The sequence below is a fragment of the Tetrao urogallus genome (assembly GCF_951394365.1).
Source record: "Tetrao urogallus genome assembly, chromosome: 11".
Taxonomy (NCBI): Eukaryota; Metazoa; Chordata; class Aves; order Galliformes; family Phasianidae; genus Tetrao; species Tetrao urogallus.
The window spans coordinates 10,341,360-10,360,374 of NC_136824.1; the positions used below are offsets into that span (position 1 = coordinate 10,341,360).

The 19,015-nt window shown below is 39.8% G+C and overlaps 2 protein-coding genes across 3 annotated transcripts in view; both read right to left on the reverse strand.

The window, feature by feature from the left end:
* The window catches only part of SLC12A1 (solute carrier family 12 member 1), a gene marked incomplete at both ends in the record, with an annotated part of 44,623 nt that extends 36,444 nt beyond the window's left edge, over positions 1–8,179 (reverse strand). For both annotated transcript variants that reach the window (XM_079541021.1, XM_079541020.1), the window contains 3 exons: positions 1,956–2,031; positions 2,240–2,374; positions 7,769–8,179. In XM_079541021.1, the coding sequence (XP_079397147.1) occupies positions 1,956–2,031; positions 2,240–2,374; positions 7,769–8,179 (622 nt within the window). The remainder of the gene's footprint in view (positions 1–1,955; positions 2,032–2,239; positions 2,375–7,768) is intronic.
* A 5,398-nt stretch (positions 8,180–13,577) lies between these two features.
* CTXN2 (cortexin 2) lies at positions 13,578–13,826 on the reverse strand (the record flags this gene model as incomplete). The annotated part of the gene is made up of 1 exon (XM_079540707.1): positions 13,578–13,826. One exon carries the CDS (start codon positions 13,824–13,826, stop codon positions 13,578–13,580), a length of 249 nt encoding a protein of 82 aa, XP_079396833.1.
* Between the last annotated feature and the right edge of the window lie 5,189 nt (positions 13,827–19,015).

Here is a 19,015-nt window from a genome sequence, read left to right on the forward strand (position 1 = left end):
AATTTTCATGTTAGTAGTACTACTATGTGAAATCCCCAGGTTATCACAATGTTGAGCTTCTATCACTGTTCTCTTTAAGTTTTGGCTACAGATTTAAACTCATTGTTTACAAGACATTCTGAAAACATACTGAGAGATTATCCAAATAGAATTTGATGTTTCATTTTCAGAAGTAGTAGAAGTAACATCCTTAAATAAGACATGCAATTTTAAAAAACCAATAGCAGGGCAATAAAGCATAGGAAAAGAGGATCTGCTTATCTGTGAATTAAAATGGTAAAATTAAACATGAAAGCAGAAATGCTACTGATGTTGGTGCAAATTAACGCTAAAATCTTATTAAAATTTAGATTGAAACCTAGGTGTATGGCTGCTAAGTAAGTTGTTCTAAAATGAATTACTCTTGCCTATGGCTATTCTCACACCTCAAAACAAAGTAATACTTCTTGATGATCTCAATAAGTTACTAAACTGCCCTTAAAAACTAATTTTGCATGAAACCCCAGAGCAAAGTCTTGGCAATATTAAGATGCAGAGTTTTCATGGCAAGGCATATACTTATGAGTGCCCTGGGCTGCGTGCTCTCATTTGGTATGCATCATAAAGTCAGCAAGCACCCCTTTGTCAGGCACAGTGCTGGAGCCATGCATGGAGCACTGCAAAAGTAGGTAAAGTTCTTCCGCTTAGTTCTGGAACTTTTATTGTGTTGGCTTTTTTTCCTTTTTGTGCCTAGAGGTTTGTGGCTGGATTTTTATTTTTTTTTCCCCTTAATAAGTATTTCACTTGTATCTGTTTTTTTAAAGCTCAGTCTTCCTCAAACAAAACTTATGTAAAGTTAATGTGTTTTGCTGGAAGTTCCACCTCAGTCAGGCAAAATTCTGGAGATGTTTCTGTTCAGTGTTTCATCTCAGCCAATAACAAATCAATCAGTGATGGTCTTACTCTGTCTGAATTTGAGCACTGAGTTTTGTCCAAGATGTGGTGAGTTGAGACCCAGAGGCCAGACTTTGGACTCCAGCTCATGTCTACTCAGTATTTCCATTCTGTGAGAATACAAACTGAAATACTTGCCATTGGCCCTTTGGATTGGTGCTTTTTATGATGTCTAGATGTTAATCAAAAATTAGGGCCCCATTTTAAGCATGTAACACAGTGACACTGCTGTCATGGTTCAGTGTGTGTTTCCTCTCAACAGCAGCTATCAAAAGGAAGTTGTGCCACACAACAGTTAATGATACCTTCCTGGGCTGCTTCTAGTTGTGGGAGGTTCTTGCTGTGTTTTGAGCTCTTTTGCATTGATTGCTCAACATATTGAATGGAGCCCCTGAGGCCCAGTCTCCCAGGGGTGCGAAGTGGGAATTGGGTTAATTAAAATACAGTAGAGAAGCAAAGGTACAGCAGGCTATGAGGTGTACTTTGTTAACAAAAGAGGTAACAAAGTTTTAATAAGTGTAGTATCTAGTGCTCTGCTATAGTTAAAAATAAAATCCTGATGAGATGAGACCTCCTTCCAATTCTGTTTTCATCTTTGCAGACAAGTGTGAAGAAGTGTTGTTATTAATATGCAGATGACAAGGTTTGGGATTCACAGATAAGCAGAGTGTGAACTCTTACAGGTTAATTCTGTACACACGTATTAGAAATTGGCTTGAGTCCCAAAGTTTACATCTGTTACAGGATCTAAATACAAATTTCACCAAAGCTCAGAAATATTCAAATGTGATGATCATATGCATAGTTAACAGATCTATGCCTCTAAGCAGTAATTTGGCTGGTAGTCTGGAAAATTCCAATAGTTTGGAGGATTAACATATTTTACCCTGGCAAGCATTTGAAAACATTATTTATTTCCACATGCAAATACACATCTCAGATTATATATTAATCACAGTCGTGTATAGTTTATCCTCTTTATTCTTTTCACTGTTGAAAATGGTATTAAATAAGATACATACCAATTCCTGCTTGACCTACAATCCAGGAAAGTCGAATAAAAAGCATCACACCCCAGATATTGAGCATGCATCTTACCTAGGTTTTAAATAAATAATATTGCATTAGCATAACACTGAAAGTAGTGTTAATCAGAAATATGATGGTACACAATGAAGGCTCTTGGGGACCACCCCAAACATCCTTCAGTTATACCTCCCTCTCTTCTTAAAAGAGCTTGATATTGTAGGACTAATCCTACATTTTATTTTATCTTATGTTTTGAAAATGCAGAAAAGTTTCTCACCAGCACACCCTTCACCCATCCAAACTTGACAAATCCTGTTTTCTTTTCTTCTTCCTTGCTGGCTGCTGCCTCATCTCCAGCAGTGCTTTCTCCATTAGCCACCCTCTCCACTGAGCCAGTGCTCACAGCTATGTTCTGAAGGATCACAGAGAAAACAAACACACTGTTGAGTTAGAAAGATGTAGAATAAGGGAAATCCAAGAAAAATTAAGCTTTACTGTCCCATGAATAGAGTGCAGTACTCTGCTGGCACCAGGCATCAACAGGTAGGCTTGCTAGCTAAGAAAAGATGATAGAATCACTTAAGCAAAGTAAATGTATCATTACCTGATAGTAAATTGGTTTTATTTTAAACTCTGTTCAACGTATGTTATGTTGTGTTGATGTTTTAGTAGATCTCCTAATGTAATGAGGGTCTCATTCCTGTCTTTCGTATTCTGCTGCAACAATTTATGAATGTTATTAAGTGTAGAATAGAAAGGGGGTTAATGACTGACTGGTGAAAAGAGATCTACCTGCATGGCAAATAAGTTGTGAGATGAACTCTGCTATTTTCCACTGATTAATATACAAACATAATTCCAGCAGCAAATGTCCTCGAAACAGCAACACGTTCTTGAAAACAATCAGAAATACTGGTGAAATGTGATTAATAATGTGGTAAATGAATAACCCGTCATGTGTTTTATTCAGCTCTTGTTTAACTGTCCTAGATAGGATTAAAAATCAGCACATTTGCCATGTAGCTAGAATAAATACCCAGAAATTTGGATCTTTCACATTCAGTTACAAACTTAAATCTGTACTTTATCTCATCAGTTCTGTTTAGCACCATGATATGTTTCTTGTGGCTTGAATAGGAATTAGTCACAGTGCTGAGGTTTATACTTACTGTCACTGCTGTTTTCTTTCTTGTAAAAATGTTTATACAAAGTTCTGACTGGCTTTGCACTGAATCAGAATTAGATTAACTGTTGCTAATGTTGTATGGGTCCTGTGCAAGGACCTTCAGGAAGGACTGTGTGCATTGTCACTGCCTGGCAGACTTTCAGGAGCGTGCATCACTTCTGGAGAGGAATCAAGGTGCTTTTAGGGTTTGGAGAGGGATGAAGATGTTTCCAGATTAACTAAACAAGTCAAAGAGGGGAACCATCTGTGATTCTGGGAAACAGATGAGGTTTTTAGATCTTGTTTATGTTTTAAGGCTCTTTCTGTGTTTGTACATAGACTTAAAAAAATAAAATACGATACAGGCACAAAGACCAGTAGTATGTGATATTTATGCTCATGTTTGGATTCCTCATGGATGGGTCTCCAGTCACCACAATGGAAAATTTTAGAATGCCTTTGACACAATAAATTTAGGCTAGTGCTCACAAATGAGAAATAAGTGACTGGATAATGCATTTTGACATACACTCAAGTTGGTGAATATGGCCTTTTTGACTCCAAGCGAAATGGGAATACAAAATCTATTGAAAACCTGTGACTGAGCTCCTGAAATATTTATTTTTGACAATTCTCACCCAAAAATAACAATGCTGTGTTTGCTCTAAATGCAGTAAATAATTAAAATGAATTATGGAGAATTATCAGAATAACGTTTGTTTGTTTTTTGGCTTGTTTACATGCATGCTGGTTAGAATTTCAAAGACAAAAAAAAAAAGGTTTTCAGTGTTTGCACTTGAAACAAGTTGTTTCATTCACACTTTGAATTAATTTGTGCTCTCACATGCCATTATCATAAATTATGGCCTTAAACCTTCCATAAATGCATTTTAAATTGGTGTGCTTTGGTCAATGATTGGTTGTTTACTAAGTAGGTGTACCCATGCCCCTCATGCATGAAGTATGTGGAATAAAGTGGCAGGATAATTTGAAAATCTACCAAAATCAGAAGTTAACTTTATTGTTGTTGTTGGATTTTTTTTGTGTTTTTTTTTCTTTCATTTGATTGATTGATTGATTGATTTTTAAATAAAAAAGACAGAAAAAATCAAACACAACATTTTCCTTTCCATGTTTCAGAACAGGTTAGCCTTCATCTCTCCTGAGGATAAAGATGATGAGCTCATCAAGTTATCATAACAAGTGTGGAGAATAACCAAGATGAAGAAAGGTTAGATCATTTTTTATGTAGGACAAATATTAAGCCCAAGTAATTATCACCATCCATCAGCTGTGAAATAGCACTTGGACTATTTTTTAGGGATTTAATTGGTGTTTTGTGGCTTAATATGTGCAAAAGCTGACATATCTTGCTAAAAGAGGATGCACATTTGATTCCAGCGGTGTGGGAACTAGATATCTGAAGTTCCTTTCAGCCTGCCTTAGATTCCGACATTGAAAAATTGCATATTAAAATGTATTAAATATTAATATTTATCTTCTGAAGTTAAGGCAGCATCAAAGCACAATGGGAATGTTTATGTGATGTTTAGAAATCTGAAGTCAAATACATGCAATTTCTTATCAAAATTTGGCATTGGTTTTTGACAAGACAGCTGTCTTCAACAATTTCAGTTTCAAAAAAGCTGGGGAGAGAAGGAATTGCCTTGGGGTATGGTGTGGTAAATCCAGACTTCGGTGTAAAGAAAAAAGGATTAAAGCATCATCTCTAGATGTGCATCCTGGGATATTAGTCTAAGCCCCACCACACGCACTGTGGCATTTCATCCTCTCCTTCGGGATTGCTGGAGAGCCTGCTACAGGTTCAGCTGCACATACTGCTCTCGCCTGTTAGTATGAGCTCAGTTTTTTCATACTATCGTAGTGCTCATCTCTACTAAGCTATTCTTTGGTGATCTCAGGTTTATTTATTCTTCAGAATGCCTAAATTACCTTTGATTGCATTTTTCTTTCTGTGGTGCTTTTCATGGGGAAATCCTGAAGCGCTTAGCAAAAACATTAGCAAGCTAGATTTTTATGGAATCTCTCTTGAAATTTAAGGCAGACCTCAGAGCACTTTGGTACGCACAAGCAAATGGTACGTCTGGTAGTGCCTGCCACCTCCTCCTACACTGTTTCCAGAAACAGAGCCACTATTGTAATATCCCTGTACTTTTTAACCTGGCAGCTGCTGAATTTCTTCTATCTTAGGAACTATCCTGTTCAGTGCTATCTTGAAAACACCACAAAGGTCTGTCAGTCCAAGGTCACAAAATGAGTCTGTAGGACAGTCAGGAATGGACTTCAGCCATGCTAATGGTGGGTTGTTTGTTCCAGTGCTGTGGCCAGTGATTCTCAAACCAGGGCCTCACTGCACATATGGGCACAGCAGATTGCCAGCATAACAAAAATCTCATTACCTCTGACATTCACCTTTGTACTGTGAGAAGCATAAGATTCTTCTTCTGTAAGCTGGATAATAGATAATAGAAAAAGTATGGGGACAAGTGAGCTAGACGATGCTCTTTTCTCATCCCTTGCAGTCCCAACCCGTGAAGCAATTTTCCATTCATTTTATTCTAGAATGGAAGATGCCTTCTTTTTAACCTTCTCTCAGTGAAAGTTGTAACAAAGCCCAAGCAATTTGTCTGTTCATTTAAAACAAACAAACCAATCTGCTAGCCCAAATGAGATACCCAATAGCAAAAAACCTGAATTTTCTGGTAGTGTTCAAAACTGAAAATCCCTTAATATGCTCATGTTCAGTACAAGTTCGTTTAGCACTGTGTTCAGAGCCAAAATACACTATTTTTCTCTCTACCTGCCTACCATTGATGTAAATTATTTCTGTAACAGGAAGTTTCTTTTGAGCATGGAAATGTGTTTAGTTCCTTGAGTAGCACTTACTCATCTGCACATCTGGCAGAGCAGAATTCATATTCACCCCTATTCACATCCACTTTGCATTCATTTATGGAAATATAAGTGATTACTCAGGTAACTTGTTTCTCCTTTCTATGTAAACCATTTTATGCAGGTTTGTGGAGACCTTAAAAAAGTGGGACTGTAGACATTTAGCTGTCTTAAACGGATACTATAGAATAAGGTCCTAATTTTCCTAGTATTTTTCTGCTTCATTTCATTTATTTTTATTGATCCTATTTAGGACAGGTGAATCTCCAAAGAAATAGAGTTTGAGTAAGATCTGGACCAAAAAATAGATGCTTATCAGAATTATTCAGACCTCAGAAGTATGTAAAAGACAGTGGATAGGTAATGAGAGCGTTTTTTTTCTATGGAGATCTGTCATTTCAGTATTGCCTGACACGGAAAAAGAGTGAGTGGTGGGTTGTTTGTTAGTTGTTTGCTTGTTTTTTTGTCTGCCCATTGACATTTTCAGTGTGTTTGAATATAGTGGTGATCTCTTTCCAGCCCTGTCCTGACAAGCGCACAAAAGAAACTCAAGAAAGGTTTGATTTTAGTTCTGTAAGTGGGAGTATCCTGGGGTCTCTCCTCTGCTTTTTTATGAAGAATTTATTATTATAGCTCAAGGGGAAAGAATCTGATTTCATCAAAGTCAGTTGAGTATTGCAGTTATTCCAGTAATGCTTAGCAGTAGATTTTTGAATAGTTTAATTGTTTCAAAGTGCTTGATCTAGTTGTTCCTTAACAGTTTTCCACGCTATTTTGCATGGAGCTGATTCCTGGAGTTTGGAGTTTGAGCCTTAAAAGCTCTATAGATAGGTGAATTTTCCTGAGGCAGGATCACACATGGTACTGAAATTCTGAAATCTGATATCTGATGTTGCTAGCTTATCAAATTATTTGCAGTGGAAATTTTGAATCTGCAAACCCCAAAGATTATATGTGACCACTGTATTTTCTTCTGGTAAGAAGGTATAGAAGGTGACAAACCTAAAAGCTGACGAGCTTCATGATAGGTTAGAAGCAATTCAGCCAGATTATTCTTCGATGAATACTTTATATGTGGTCATTCCAGAGACTCTTCAGATTTTTCCCAAAATCATTGGTACAATGACCAAGGACAGAATTCATTCACTGAATTGGTACCTGAAAATTGTTGTATACTTTTCTCTTTTTCCATGTGTGTTCTTGATTCCATCTTGCTATCTGAATGGTTACTGCAATAAACAGGAAGTGCTTTGATTTCTGACTGGTTGAAATTGCTTTTATTGCTCATAATACATTTTATAATAGCTGTAGCTATATATTTTAGTGAATACAAAATTCAGGAGTTTGTGAAACTTTGTTACGCATTGATGTTAAATTTAAATTTGGAATAAATGTGAATTGTGTAATTTGTTTAAATTACGGGTTGATATTCATCGTCTGCCATCTTAAGTGAAACAGAAGAAATATGGTAGTTTTACATTTTTAGAGAAGATTAAGCTATGATTTTCTGCTAATCGAGTTCATTGCTATCTGCATTTAATAAAAATATTTGCTTTAAGCAGGTCATAGGGCAGAAAACATACTGCAGCTACCATAGGAAATATGGTGATTAGTTGTACTTTTGTCTTGGGCAAGATCCACGAATTTAAGGACCTTTTCATATTAATAAACAGAATTAACAGCCTGGAAATGGAACAGAGAAAAATCGAGTGTTTCCTTTTCACTTACCTTTGCCAGTTGTTCATGAATTTCTAATAAGCTTGGTCTGTTGAGCTTATTCCCACTGACACTGCCAGTGTTTCGATAATAATCAATTTTAGGAACTGGATCCATGGTGTTATGGCCAAAAGTTTGTAGATAATACATTTTATGGTGAGTATCACAGGGATGTAAACTGGCTTCTGTTTTCTCCCCATTTTGAAGAAAATTGTCATATAATTCTCTTTTTCCAGGTCTGTAACTGATTCTCAGCCTGTTGTGTGCTTCCTCAGTAAAAGATGTTTCTTCATAATGTGGTGGGTCAGAGCCCACATCCTCTTGGGATGCTTCGTTGCTGTCATGGCTTTCATTAATTATGTTAACTTGAAACCGATTTGCATTTGGATCCAAGAATACATTTGGAGAATTATTCATTGACATCTTCAGGAATGGGACAGACTTAGGTCACTGAGTCTTCTGATCTTCTGTGGCTGCAGGTACCACTCTTCTAGCTGCAATAAAGGGCTAGTGCTGTTACAGATGAAGTCGTTGTTCTTAAAGTAATAAGCTTCCTAAGCAATCTTCCTAAATTTGTCCACTGTGGTTCTGCCATTACAAACATTTATGAGTAAAACATTTCTGTTAACTTGCACAGTAAGGTAAATTTTCCAAAAAAAAAATTTCCCTCTTCTATGAGACTGTCATCGTGTCAAATAATCAGTAGTCCCATCAAAGACGAAATTTGTGGGGATTTTTCTATCTTAATAAAATGGGCTATTGATCAGATTGTAAGTGCTTGAAATTGTATTTCAGATACAGTACTTTTCTTAATAAGGCAAATTTTGAACTGAAGCCTGTGGAAGTGTAGGCAGTCGAGAATTACGTGAAGTCCATCTACTGTTTATGTTCCACTTACATATGGCATCATAATTCTCCCACAGTCCATTGTACATTGTATATAAGTACATTGGCCTAAAAATCTTGAATCAAACGCGCTTTTTTAAATTAGTTACAAAAGTTAGACTTCAAGTTTCAACCATTCCAGAGTGGCAACAGTTTATAAGCAGAGAATTAATACACTGCAATTCATTTATTTTCTATGTGAATAAAATTAATGACATATGAAAAAATAGATCAACAGCTGAGCCACATGCAAAAATAGCACTAGGTTTGCCAAACTAAATAGCTGAAGTATAAATCTATGCTGAAATATTAATTATTGAGAAATATTAACAGTAGTTTTAGCATTGAAAGGTTCATAGAATTTTACTGTTTTACACTTGTACACTCAAGACACCCTTTAAGAGAGTTTGATAGAAAGTGTAGCAAGTCATAGAATCCCACAGATTAGGAGTTTAAAAGTTTTATTTAGTCCAGTATCCTGCTCAAAGCAGACTGAACACTGAATGTAAATCAGGCCTCTTAATACTGTCATCAGTCAAGTCTCTCAATCCTGTCCTGCAAGGATAAATTCCAGAACTGATGGCAGCTATTCTAATACTCACTTGTCCTGTCGTGATTTTTTCATGTGTACCCAGTTAGAAGCTTCTGTGCATTACTTCACGACCATCACCTCTCACTCTCCTGCTGTGTACTTCAGGAGGAGCCTTGGTGTGCCTTGTCGGTAACCTCTCCATAGGTACTGGGGCTGCGCAATACATTAATACATTTTCTTCTGGCTAAACAAGCCCAGTTTCTTTATGTTCCTGCCCCCGACTATGCTAGAAGCTCCCCATGTGATGTGTGCAGGTTTTCTAGGTTCTCTCTTACATGGGGAATTGCAGGGGACAGGTAAACAAGCCTAGAAGCTGGCTTTCAGGTACAGATTGATGAGTGTGTAAAAGAGGGGAATGATCACTGCTCTTGGTCTGCCAGCTATGGTCCTGTTAAAACAGCCCAGGACACTGCTTTCATTGCTCTCAGGGCATGTTGCTGACTGTGCAGGCTCATCAGTCACTGCCTGCGGTGCTGCTACCTGCCAGTGAGGTCCCATCCCCTACAATGCAGGCGATTGCTGTCCCAGGTGCAGGACTTGCATTTGTCCTTGGTGAATGTCAGGAGATTCCTGTTGGCTCATTTGCCTAGCCTGTCTAGGTCCCTCTGAATGGCAGCCTGTAAAACGTAATACCTGCACTATCTGCTTCCCACCTCCACTTTTCCATTCAGATCCCTCAAAAACAAGCAAATAAATAAACAAAAACCCCAAGAACAAAAGGGGTGCTAATATTTAAGGCCTTTAATTGGTTAAGTATCACTGCAGCATGTGGGATGGCCTACATGGCCCTGGAGTGGCATGCATCACCTGTTGTTTGCGAGAAACTCAGATTATATAGAAAGCAATGGCAATGTATATGTTTTCAAACGTTTTTCAAAGGAGACACAGGAGTGTGATTGTATTGACCTGTATAATTCAATAGGAGTCTGGGTCTAACAGTTTCGGCCTGTTCTGACTAAAACTAACTAAAAGCCTATTTAGATATTGAAAATTTGCAAGTTTGCATAATAGCAGAAAGCTCTAAAAACAAAATATATCTATAAAAATAATATGTGAACTGAAAATCTGGGTAAACAAGCCCATTAGAATAATTCTTTTAGAATTTTGTACTTTCAGCAAGAGGTTGGACTAGGAACCCTCAAGATATTGCTTCCAATTTAAAATTTTCTATGATTTTGTGAAATGCATTTGGCTCTGGCACTGCAAGATAAAACACTGTGTTGATATTTAGACCTTGGCAATGTGTATTTTTGTCTAAAATCGTGTATCAAAATGATAATTTGAAGAACAGATAATCAGATGTCCTCCAACTTCAGTGTGAGGTACAGCTAAGGCGTATTTCCTCCCTTCTTCCATCAGCTATAAATGATAATCTGCTGTAACCTCCCTGAAATGCAAGCACTTTACAACCCTCTCATATTTCTGTTACTTTTCCTGCTTAACATTTTGTAAGTTTCACAGCAATGCGTTACATTTATTGAATTCCTTTCACTTCTGCTTTTGGATGATCCGCATTGTTATTATTACCATAATTACACATTTCTCATCACAGTATTCCTTCAACCTTTTAAAATTGTAAGAATGTGTTTCATCTTCAGGCATGAAAGAGTGAAAACAAATCTTTTGTCACTAAGGTCAGTGAAATTAAGTTTGTTTCTGTCCCCATGACTGAGTGAAATCACAATTATTTGATGGCAATGAGACTTTTGCTACCAAATAAAATAACTGTAATATCACTGTCTTATTTCCATAATGTTACTGTCTGGTTAGGAAAATAAAACTTCTTACCTTTCTGCTGTTCTTGAAAATAATACTTGATGTTTTTCACAGTGTATTTCCAGAAGTCTCTCGACTGTTACTTGCCATTAATTTTACATTTAATATTCTATCATTATTCAAAAATTATCAGATTTACCTTATTCAGGATGGCAATTTAACTTGCCACTCAACCTTGTGTTTTTTGGGAAGGACAAGCTGCTTCTTTTATTCATGCATACAGCATGTCCCTCACTTTTAAGTGTTTCAGACTGTGCCTTATTGGTCAGATTTTTCTTCTGCTTAATATATTGAATAAACTGTCCAATCCCTTACTTTCAAAACATTTCTAGATGGTGATTTAGAGAAGCATTCTAGCTTGTTAACTATTAACCAGCAAATGTACCTATCCATTACAATTACTGGCTTTATGGTATTGCAAAATTTCCAATGGGGCCCAAAAATACTTCTGTTATCTCCATTTCCCTCCCCGCTATGTCCAATGCTGTGCACAGATCATAATCTTATTTTTCAGCCGTGCATATGTTGTAGTGCAGATAGCAAGAATTTATAAAATGCTCAGAGTGCATTTATGCACAAGAGGCTCCGTGAAGTCACTGGGATCCCTCCTGTGCTCTTTAAGAGACGCTGGTGGGTTTCCTTGTCCCACATGTGGTTTTGAGCTAATTACTCCTAGCCCTGCTCAAAGTTTTACTCTGCATACTTAAGGAAAGCCTTTGAAAAATTAGGTTTTGTGCATTTCTTCTGGGAAGGTTGACACTGATGTTTTTCAGGGATACAGGGAAGACAAGAAAGAAATGGCAAAGCTTTTTAATCATAAGGAAATTTGGTAGTTGCTTTCAGCAACAGATTAGGGTCAAAAACAGAAGAAGTCAGTAAGTAGTGGGGTTCTTCAGGTATGTTTGCTGTACTTGCCATGCAGTTTAGAGATAACTGAACTATATTTATCCCAGATAACTTAAGTATCTTCAGCATGCTAACCTGACAGCACAGGGCTCAGCTTTGCTGATTAGGTGTATGTAAAAAGAATGACAGTGTCAGGTCTCTGCAGTGGATGATCCTATCTAGCAGAACAGATCATGTGAAACGGCATATCAGTATCTGCCTTTGGTTTTATGGTTAAATTAACTAGGATAAATGCAATATACTGAATCTCTGAGAGCCTGGCACTTTTTCCTTTGGCAGACTCTGAAGCAGTTTTAAAGCTCTTACATTCATACAATTATTTATAATTTAGATAAGCCAGTGCTGATAGGTGTTGCCTGTACCTATTGTTCTTCAGACAGGAGATTGTGTCCTTCCCTGTGCAATCTGGTATTTCATGTTCCAAATGGCATTTGAGGTTCACTGTTTCACTGGCTGCCTCTGCCTAATATACACAGCAAAAGGAACCACATGTATTTTGCATGTGTATTATGTACAAAAGCAACCAATCTCTGTAACCAGTTTCTGTGTTTACTGCTTGTTGCAAAGAGAGCTGTTTAGCAAAGGTGGCAGTGCTTAAAATTTTGTTGACAACTTTCTTAAAAGTGAAATTGAATTTCTGTCAAGTACTATCATACTTGCTAAACAGCTGTGTATTTGAGGGTGACCTTGTGGTTTTAGTCTCCACTTTCACTGTCAGTTCTTCTGTCTTGATAAGATTTCCTGTGACCAGTTTTCCCATTTGACATTCAAGATTATACGCTGTGCACAGATGTAGGAACACACTGAAAAGAAAAAGCTGAGGAGAGGAGCCAGAGGGTACAAAGATTTGCACGTAGCTCTTGGACCCTGGGCGCAAGTGAGTATGTGCAGTGTGAGTGTCTCTCTGTTTGCCTTGACAAGTTGGTCTAATTACTACTGGGAGCTATTAACCAGACAGAACAGATTGCAACTAATAGTACAACAGGTGAAGTTCCAGTTTAAACTGACTGATCTTCTGTACCCAAGGAGAGTAAAAATTGACACGCCTTGACCAGTTCAGTAGGATTATCAGGTTAGTTGCATAATGTTTACTTGGTCTCTTTCACCTTAAGGTTTTAACTCCCTGACATTGGGAGAGTAGAACTGTGGTGTTCTTAATTCCTACTGGACTTCTGAGTAGGTAATGTACTTTGAAATACTGCATGTGTAGAATACAAAATATTTTTAATGATGTTTGTTTCCTTTCCACTAGTTCCATTTGTCTTTCCACTGCTGTAGAATAGAAGGAAGACCTGTTCCATCAAGACATACTGTCAGGTGAGTGGGAGGAAATAGAAGTATGCACTATTTGCAGGAGACCACTTAAATGTTTCACTCAGGAGTTGCAAAGTACAGGTTCCTTACAAACAGTAATTAGTACAGCACATTCTCTTCTTGAGAGGCAAGAATTGAGTTAGCAGTTGATTCTCCTCTCATCTCAGCAATATAACACATACAAATGGGCTACTTCTGAGTTTGCAATAAACATTTATTTAACAAAATGAATGCCACAGATACCAACACATCTCCAAAATGTACGTATGCATATGTAACAAATGTACCAACAGTTGGTTTCCAAAATGAAATCAACATCAAATTTAAGGCAGGATATCATGTGACTTTTCATGCAAGAGCATATTCAAAGGTCCCTTTATCCAACCCCTCGACTTCATCTTCCCATGTTGAAGAAGGCATACTACTGTAGGGGTCTAGCAAGATTTTGAAGCATCTGATAATTAGAAGTCCTAAGAAAACACACAAAATCCCCACAAAGGCGAAACCAGTTTTTTGCTCCAAAGTCAGAGGGAAGGCAGACATTTCACTGACGCTCATGCTGGCTGAAGTGTTGCCGCAGTAATTACTGCTCATCATTGGACATCACATCTTGGTGACTCTGTGGGATTTTCACCTCTATTGCTTCTTTGCCTGCATAGAAAAGTGAAATCAGTTACTAAATGGGGTGTGTATGTCTGAGCTCTGTGGCATATGAACAGTTTGAAATCAAAAACAGCTTGGATTTTTGTAGTGTCCTGTTGTTTTTGTTTTTTTTTCACATTTAAGTTAATGTGATAAAATTGAAACTTTCAGCTCCTACGTACCATTCACTTACTAACAGCAGACTCACAATTTTCTGGCGTTCTATCTCCTCAACACAATAATCTCACACATGGCTGTTGCAAATAGCATTTTGTCAGACTGGGCATAAGTCTGCAGATTTTAATGAGACAATACTCACAAGGTATCCGCCTGGATAAACTAATACATTTTCTGGAATGGCTTTGCCTCAGTCCTTAATCTAGTCTTTAAACTCATATTGATCTCAAAGGGAATTTCAGCCAAATAATATGAATTTTGGTCATGTAATTTAGCTTAGAAATCTAAATAAATAGGTATGACTTGCAAAATAAAATGGTGTGTGCAATTCTAGTCTTGGGCTCCATTTTGAGCTATGCAGGAATTGGAAGTGAATATATTGGTAGAACTGCTCCTTTACCTTCCTCTACACACGTCCATGCAGTGGGTGCCACTCGTATGTGATCCAAGAGTGCCTAGGGGCATACACTGTTGAAACATATGTTTGAATTGACCATTTGAGCCACTGTAGTGATGTTGCAGCCATGTGCCCACAGTATATATGTCTTACATATGGGCATACGGTATGTACATCTTCATGTAACAAAAAAAAAACAACAGAAATCACAATATTCTCTTGTGTGAGAGGAAAGATTAGTGGAAGAAGAAATTATGCAAATTCCCTCCCCCAAGTCTTACTCTCATTTATTTTTTCTCCTCAGTCTCAATATTTTCACAGACATTTCAAGATGAGCTTAGAATGTGCTGAGCTCAGGGGATTGACCCACCCTGCCATCACCACCAGGAGACTTTTGTGTATTTCCAGACATGAAATACTTTTGTTTTTATAGTTTTAAGGTGATCTGATGTATAGATTTAAGTTGGGGGGCAGGAGGGGAGGCAGAGGAAGCTGTTTTGCTTTATTTTGGGTGTTCTGTCAGATACTGAAATCCCCTCTCTCTTAAGTCTCAATAGACAGCAGGAAGATTGGAAGGCCTGGGACATATCTACCAAAGGACAAAGGCATTTTTATTCTAAGGCTAGAGCTTGGAGATTTTTGGCTCTTGTTAACACCTATTTAACTAACATGCCTCAGGGGAAAACTCTTTGTTAACAATTCAACCACCTCCTTCCCCAGGGATTTCCAGGCATCCATTTATTTCTTGGCAGAGTAATTAGGCCACTGGAAGCTCTGTGCTGCCATGACTACACTGATACTGGTACCTGCCCTAGCCAGTTCAAAGAGAGCTCCAGTATCTCTACTCGATGCTGCACTATAGCCATATCTTGACTAAGTCTAGAATTAACAGCAACAGAAGTAAAAACAAGAGTTAGTATTCCTGAGAATATCAAAACAGGCAAAACTTTTATGTTGTGTATGTCTCCTTTCTTACTTCAGAAATTGGTGGGATTTTTGTACGTGTCATCTTAAAGAATGAAAACTTTAAAACAAAGATGAAAAGGATGGGACACAACTCTTTGTTCTTCTCTTTATGCATTGATCCTCAACATAGGTATTAAATAGTGTGATTTTCTATTACTTTCTGTATACATTTTCTAGAGCACACAAACCGTCTGTTCTATAGAGCTGTATGTGATCCTTCTTTTGAATGACATTCTGCCCTTTGGGTCAACACTGTTTTAATTCCTGTTAAGTTGAAGAAAAGATCTGGATATAGCCTACAAGAGAAGTAATGTCAACAGTAATCAATATTTACTTTCTGGAAATATAATAGCACATGCTGCACAGGTTTTCATTGTTTATCCTTCCAGTTTTTCTGTAAGTCTGACCTTGTGCAGAAAAAATATCACAAATTGGTGTCAGAAGTCAGTTGATTTGAACAAGAGCCAGTCAAGAAAAGTTATCCTTCCAGAATTCCTAGGACACTGGATTATAAAAACTAAATGAAAGGCTTGTATGGGAAAATGAAATGTAGATGCTGAGAAAGACAGAGCTCACACCTCCCCCCAGATCAAATAACCCAAACAAAACAACACCAAAACTAAAAACAAATGAAAAAAACAGCAGAGAATTGCTATCTTGAAAGATACATGGAAAAAATCTTAGGGATGGCCATGGGGAGCCCTACATTGGAGCTGAATCCTGGGAAATGTCACACTCATTTTGCAGGTTATGCACTTAAATTAGTTGGATTTGTTTGTTTATCAGGCACTGTGGGACAAATCTCTGCAAGGTTTGACTGACACGGAGTGGTTGTCTTAGTCTTACTTGGCAAGAGTTTGTCTGAAATGGCTGCATGAGAAAACAGTGGGTATTTTCTTCCTGGGGAAATGAGATCTGGGAAACTCCAATACACGGCTTTGTGTGCTTCTTTCCCCTGTCCTGAATTTCATAACTTGTAATTGAAGCTTTAAAGTTCACAGAACATTCTGCTCTAATTACATATCCCCAAAACTGTGGTACCAAATTGACCTTGAGTACACTTCCATTGTTTTCACACTTCAGTGCTGCATACAGGTTAGATGTCCTCTCCCAGTTAGTCAGATATCCTTTCAGTTGCTGCAGAGTATGTGTCAAATCATGAGTCAGAAGACTGTGAATGCTAACTAACATGGCCTGCATCCAAAAATTCTTGAAGATAACCTCTAGGGCAATGTGATGGGGACAGGCATTAAATCAGTTAGGATCTGCAGAGTCATTTTGTAGGGGTTGGCTTCAGACTGATGTCTCCTGACTTTTTTATAGGTGAAGACCACTCATCCTTTGATTGACTGCCCGTATAAAAACACTGGCATAAAGAAAGGCTCCTTAACATCTTGCTGTGAGTAGAAAGGCCATTGGAGGAGGCCCTTGTGAGACTGGAACAGCGAGTCTAAGAGAAAATAGCAATGAGGAAAATAGCTTGGCACAGAGACCATTAAGGTAAGGGGAATGGAGGTGTGAGCTGGGGATGCTGGCTGTACATGTGTGGGATGAACAGCAATACCATGGCATTATGCACGGAGAGTCAGCTGGAAGAAAACTGTTGAAACTCTTACTAGTCTAGTGGATCTCCAGACCAACTCTGACAGTGTTTGGTGTTGATTGAGATTCCCAGTCCCAGCTCTTTGGTCACCTTTTTCAGATCCTCATGTTTTGAGAGACACTGAGAAGATTAAATAATTCTGGACTATCCTGAGAAAGGCAGGAATTTCCCTTATGTTTTGAGTTTCATCCTTTCTCTCACAGAACCCCCTTGGGGTTCTGGTTTGGTTGGTGATTTTTTGGTTTTGTTTTGTTTTGTAGTGGCTCAGTAGTGTAAAGGAGTACCTTTGACAGCTGCTCAAACTGGAAGCATTCATCCCATTGGCAGGATTAAGCCTCAGGTCCTGAAAACTCAGTTCATAAACTAGAGCGTGTTACAGAATTCACTAAATCAGTTGCCATCTGTTCTCCCTTTAGATGTGCTACAGGTCCAGCTGCTGACACTGGTCATTCTAAAGGCACTTCAAATAGTTTCAGTCCAAGGTCTACATTTCTGAGCGACAGCAAATGTAACTTGAAAAGGTGTTTGTGTGCTTAGGGAAAGAAACTGGCATTTTCTGGGAGTTTCAGAGGAGTCATTTTTGTGCTCAACTACTTGGTCAAAGAAACCGAATTTCAGGAATTGGGCAAAGGAGGTGGTAGGGTAAGAAGATTATCAACGAAGAAGACCAAATGAAATAGAGATCAGCATGAATTTGGAATTTTCCAAGGGATCTAAACTGAGTTAACAATGCATGGCCAGAAATGCTGCAGAAGCAGCTCTGAGCACACAGCCAACCTGCCATATTCATGCACACGCTGCATGCCTGTGTTCTGTACATTGCTGGGGAGAAAACTGCTTGCTCAGGGTGAGGTTTCTGAGGCGGCAGACAGGTGGGTGTAAGGTGGGAAGGCCAGGGCACCGATGCCCAGCAAATGGAGCACATTTAACTTTTGTGTGAGTGTATCAAAGCATCCCCCGACATGCAGTGTTTTTGCAGCATGTAATTCAGGGTAGAAACGACACTTTTCCACATAAACTGCATTCTCCTGCAGAGAAGCAGCAGCTGGGCAGTGACATTTGCAGCCTCCAGGCAAGCAATGAATTGCAGAAATGAGATTTTATCCTTAGTAGATAGACAAGCCTGGAGTCTCCAAGGAACAAGAGACCCTGCGCTATGCATTGTGCTGTGAATTCACGGATATGCGGCCAAGGTCCAGATAACAGAGGCAAGAAAATAAAACGTTCACCGGTGCCACCCTTAACTTGCGAACGTGGAAAACCGCTACCTGTTTCCCTGGGGCATGCAGGCTACGAGAACCGCAGGACACCGAGCACCCGCCGAGCAATCGTTGCCCGCCGCTGCACGCGCAGCCCCTACTTTCTCCGGCTCCGCGTTCCCCCCGGGGCGCCGCCCGCCGCCCGGGGCTCTCGGCCGCCGGCACGGCCCCGCCGGCACAGCCCCGCCGCCCCGCCCGGCCCGGCCCCGCCGAACCGCCCGCGCTACCGACCCGTCTCCTCCGCGTTGCCCATGGTGGCGGACGGCGGAGCTCCGGGCCCGGCCGGCCGAAGCCCAGGTGGGAGCCCCGACGGCTGGCACTGCTCCGGCCGCTGGGGCTGCGCGGAGTCCCGGGCGGCGGGGGCGGCTCGGCCGCGTTCCCCCTCGCCGCCCGGCGCCGCGACCCCGCCGGGTGCCGCTCGAGCCGCCCTCGTTAAAAAATTAAACGCGGCCGCCGCCGCCTCCTCCTCGCCGCCCGCCCCCTTCCATCGCCGTTCGGCCCGTTGGCGCTCCCCTCCGACCCCCCTCGCGCGGATTAAACCGGGGAGCGTGGAAACTTCCTGCAAAGCACTACGTGCGGCGCATCGGTAAGCGGCGCCCTGCGGGGGCGGCCCTCCCCGCGCTCAGGCTGCGGTGCCGCAGCAGCCGGGAGCCCCGCGACCTGTGGAGCCCGCGCGGGCGGCGAGCAGCGCCGCCGAGTCGCGGTGCGCGGGGGCCGAACGCCTCTTCCATCCGCCGCCGCC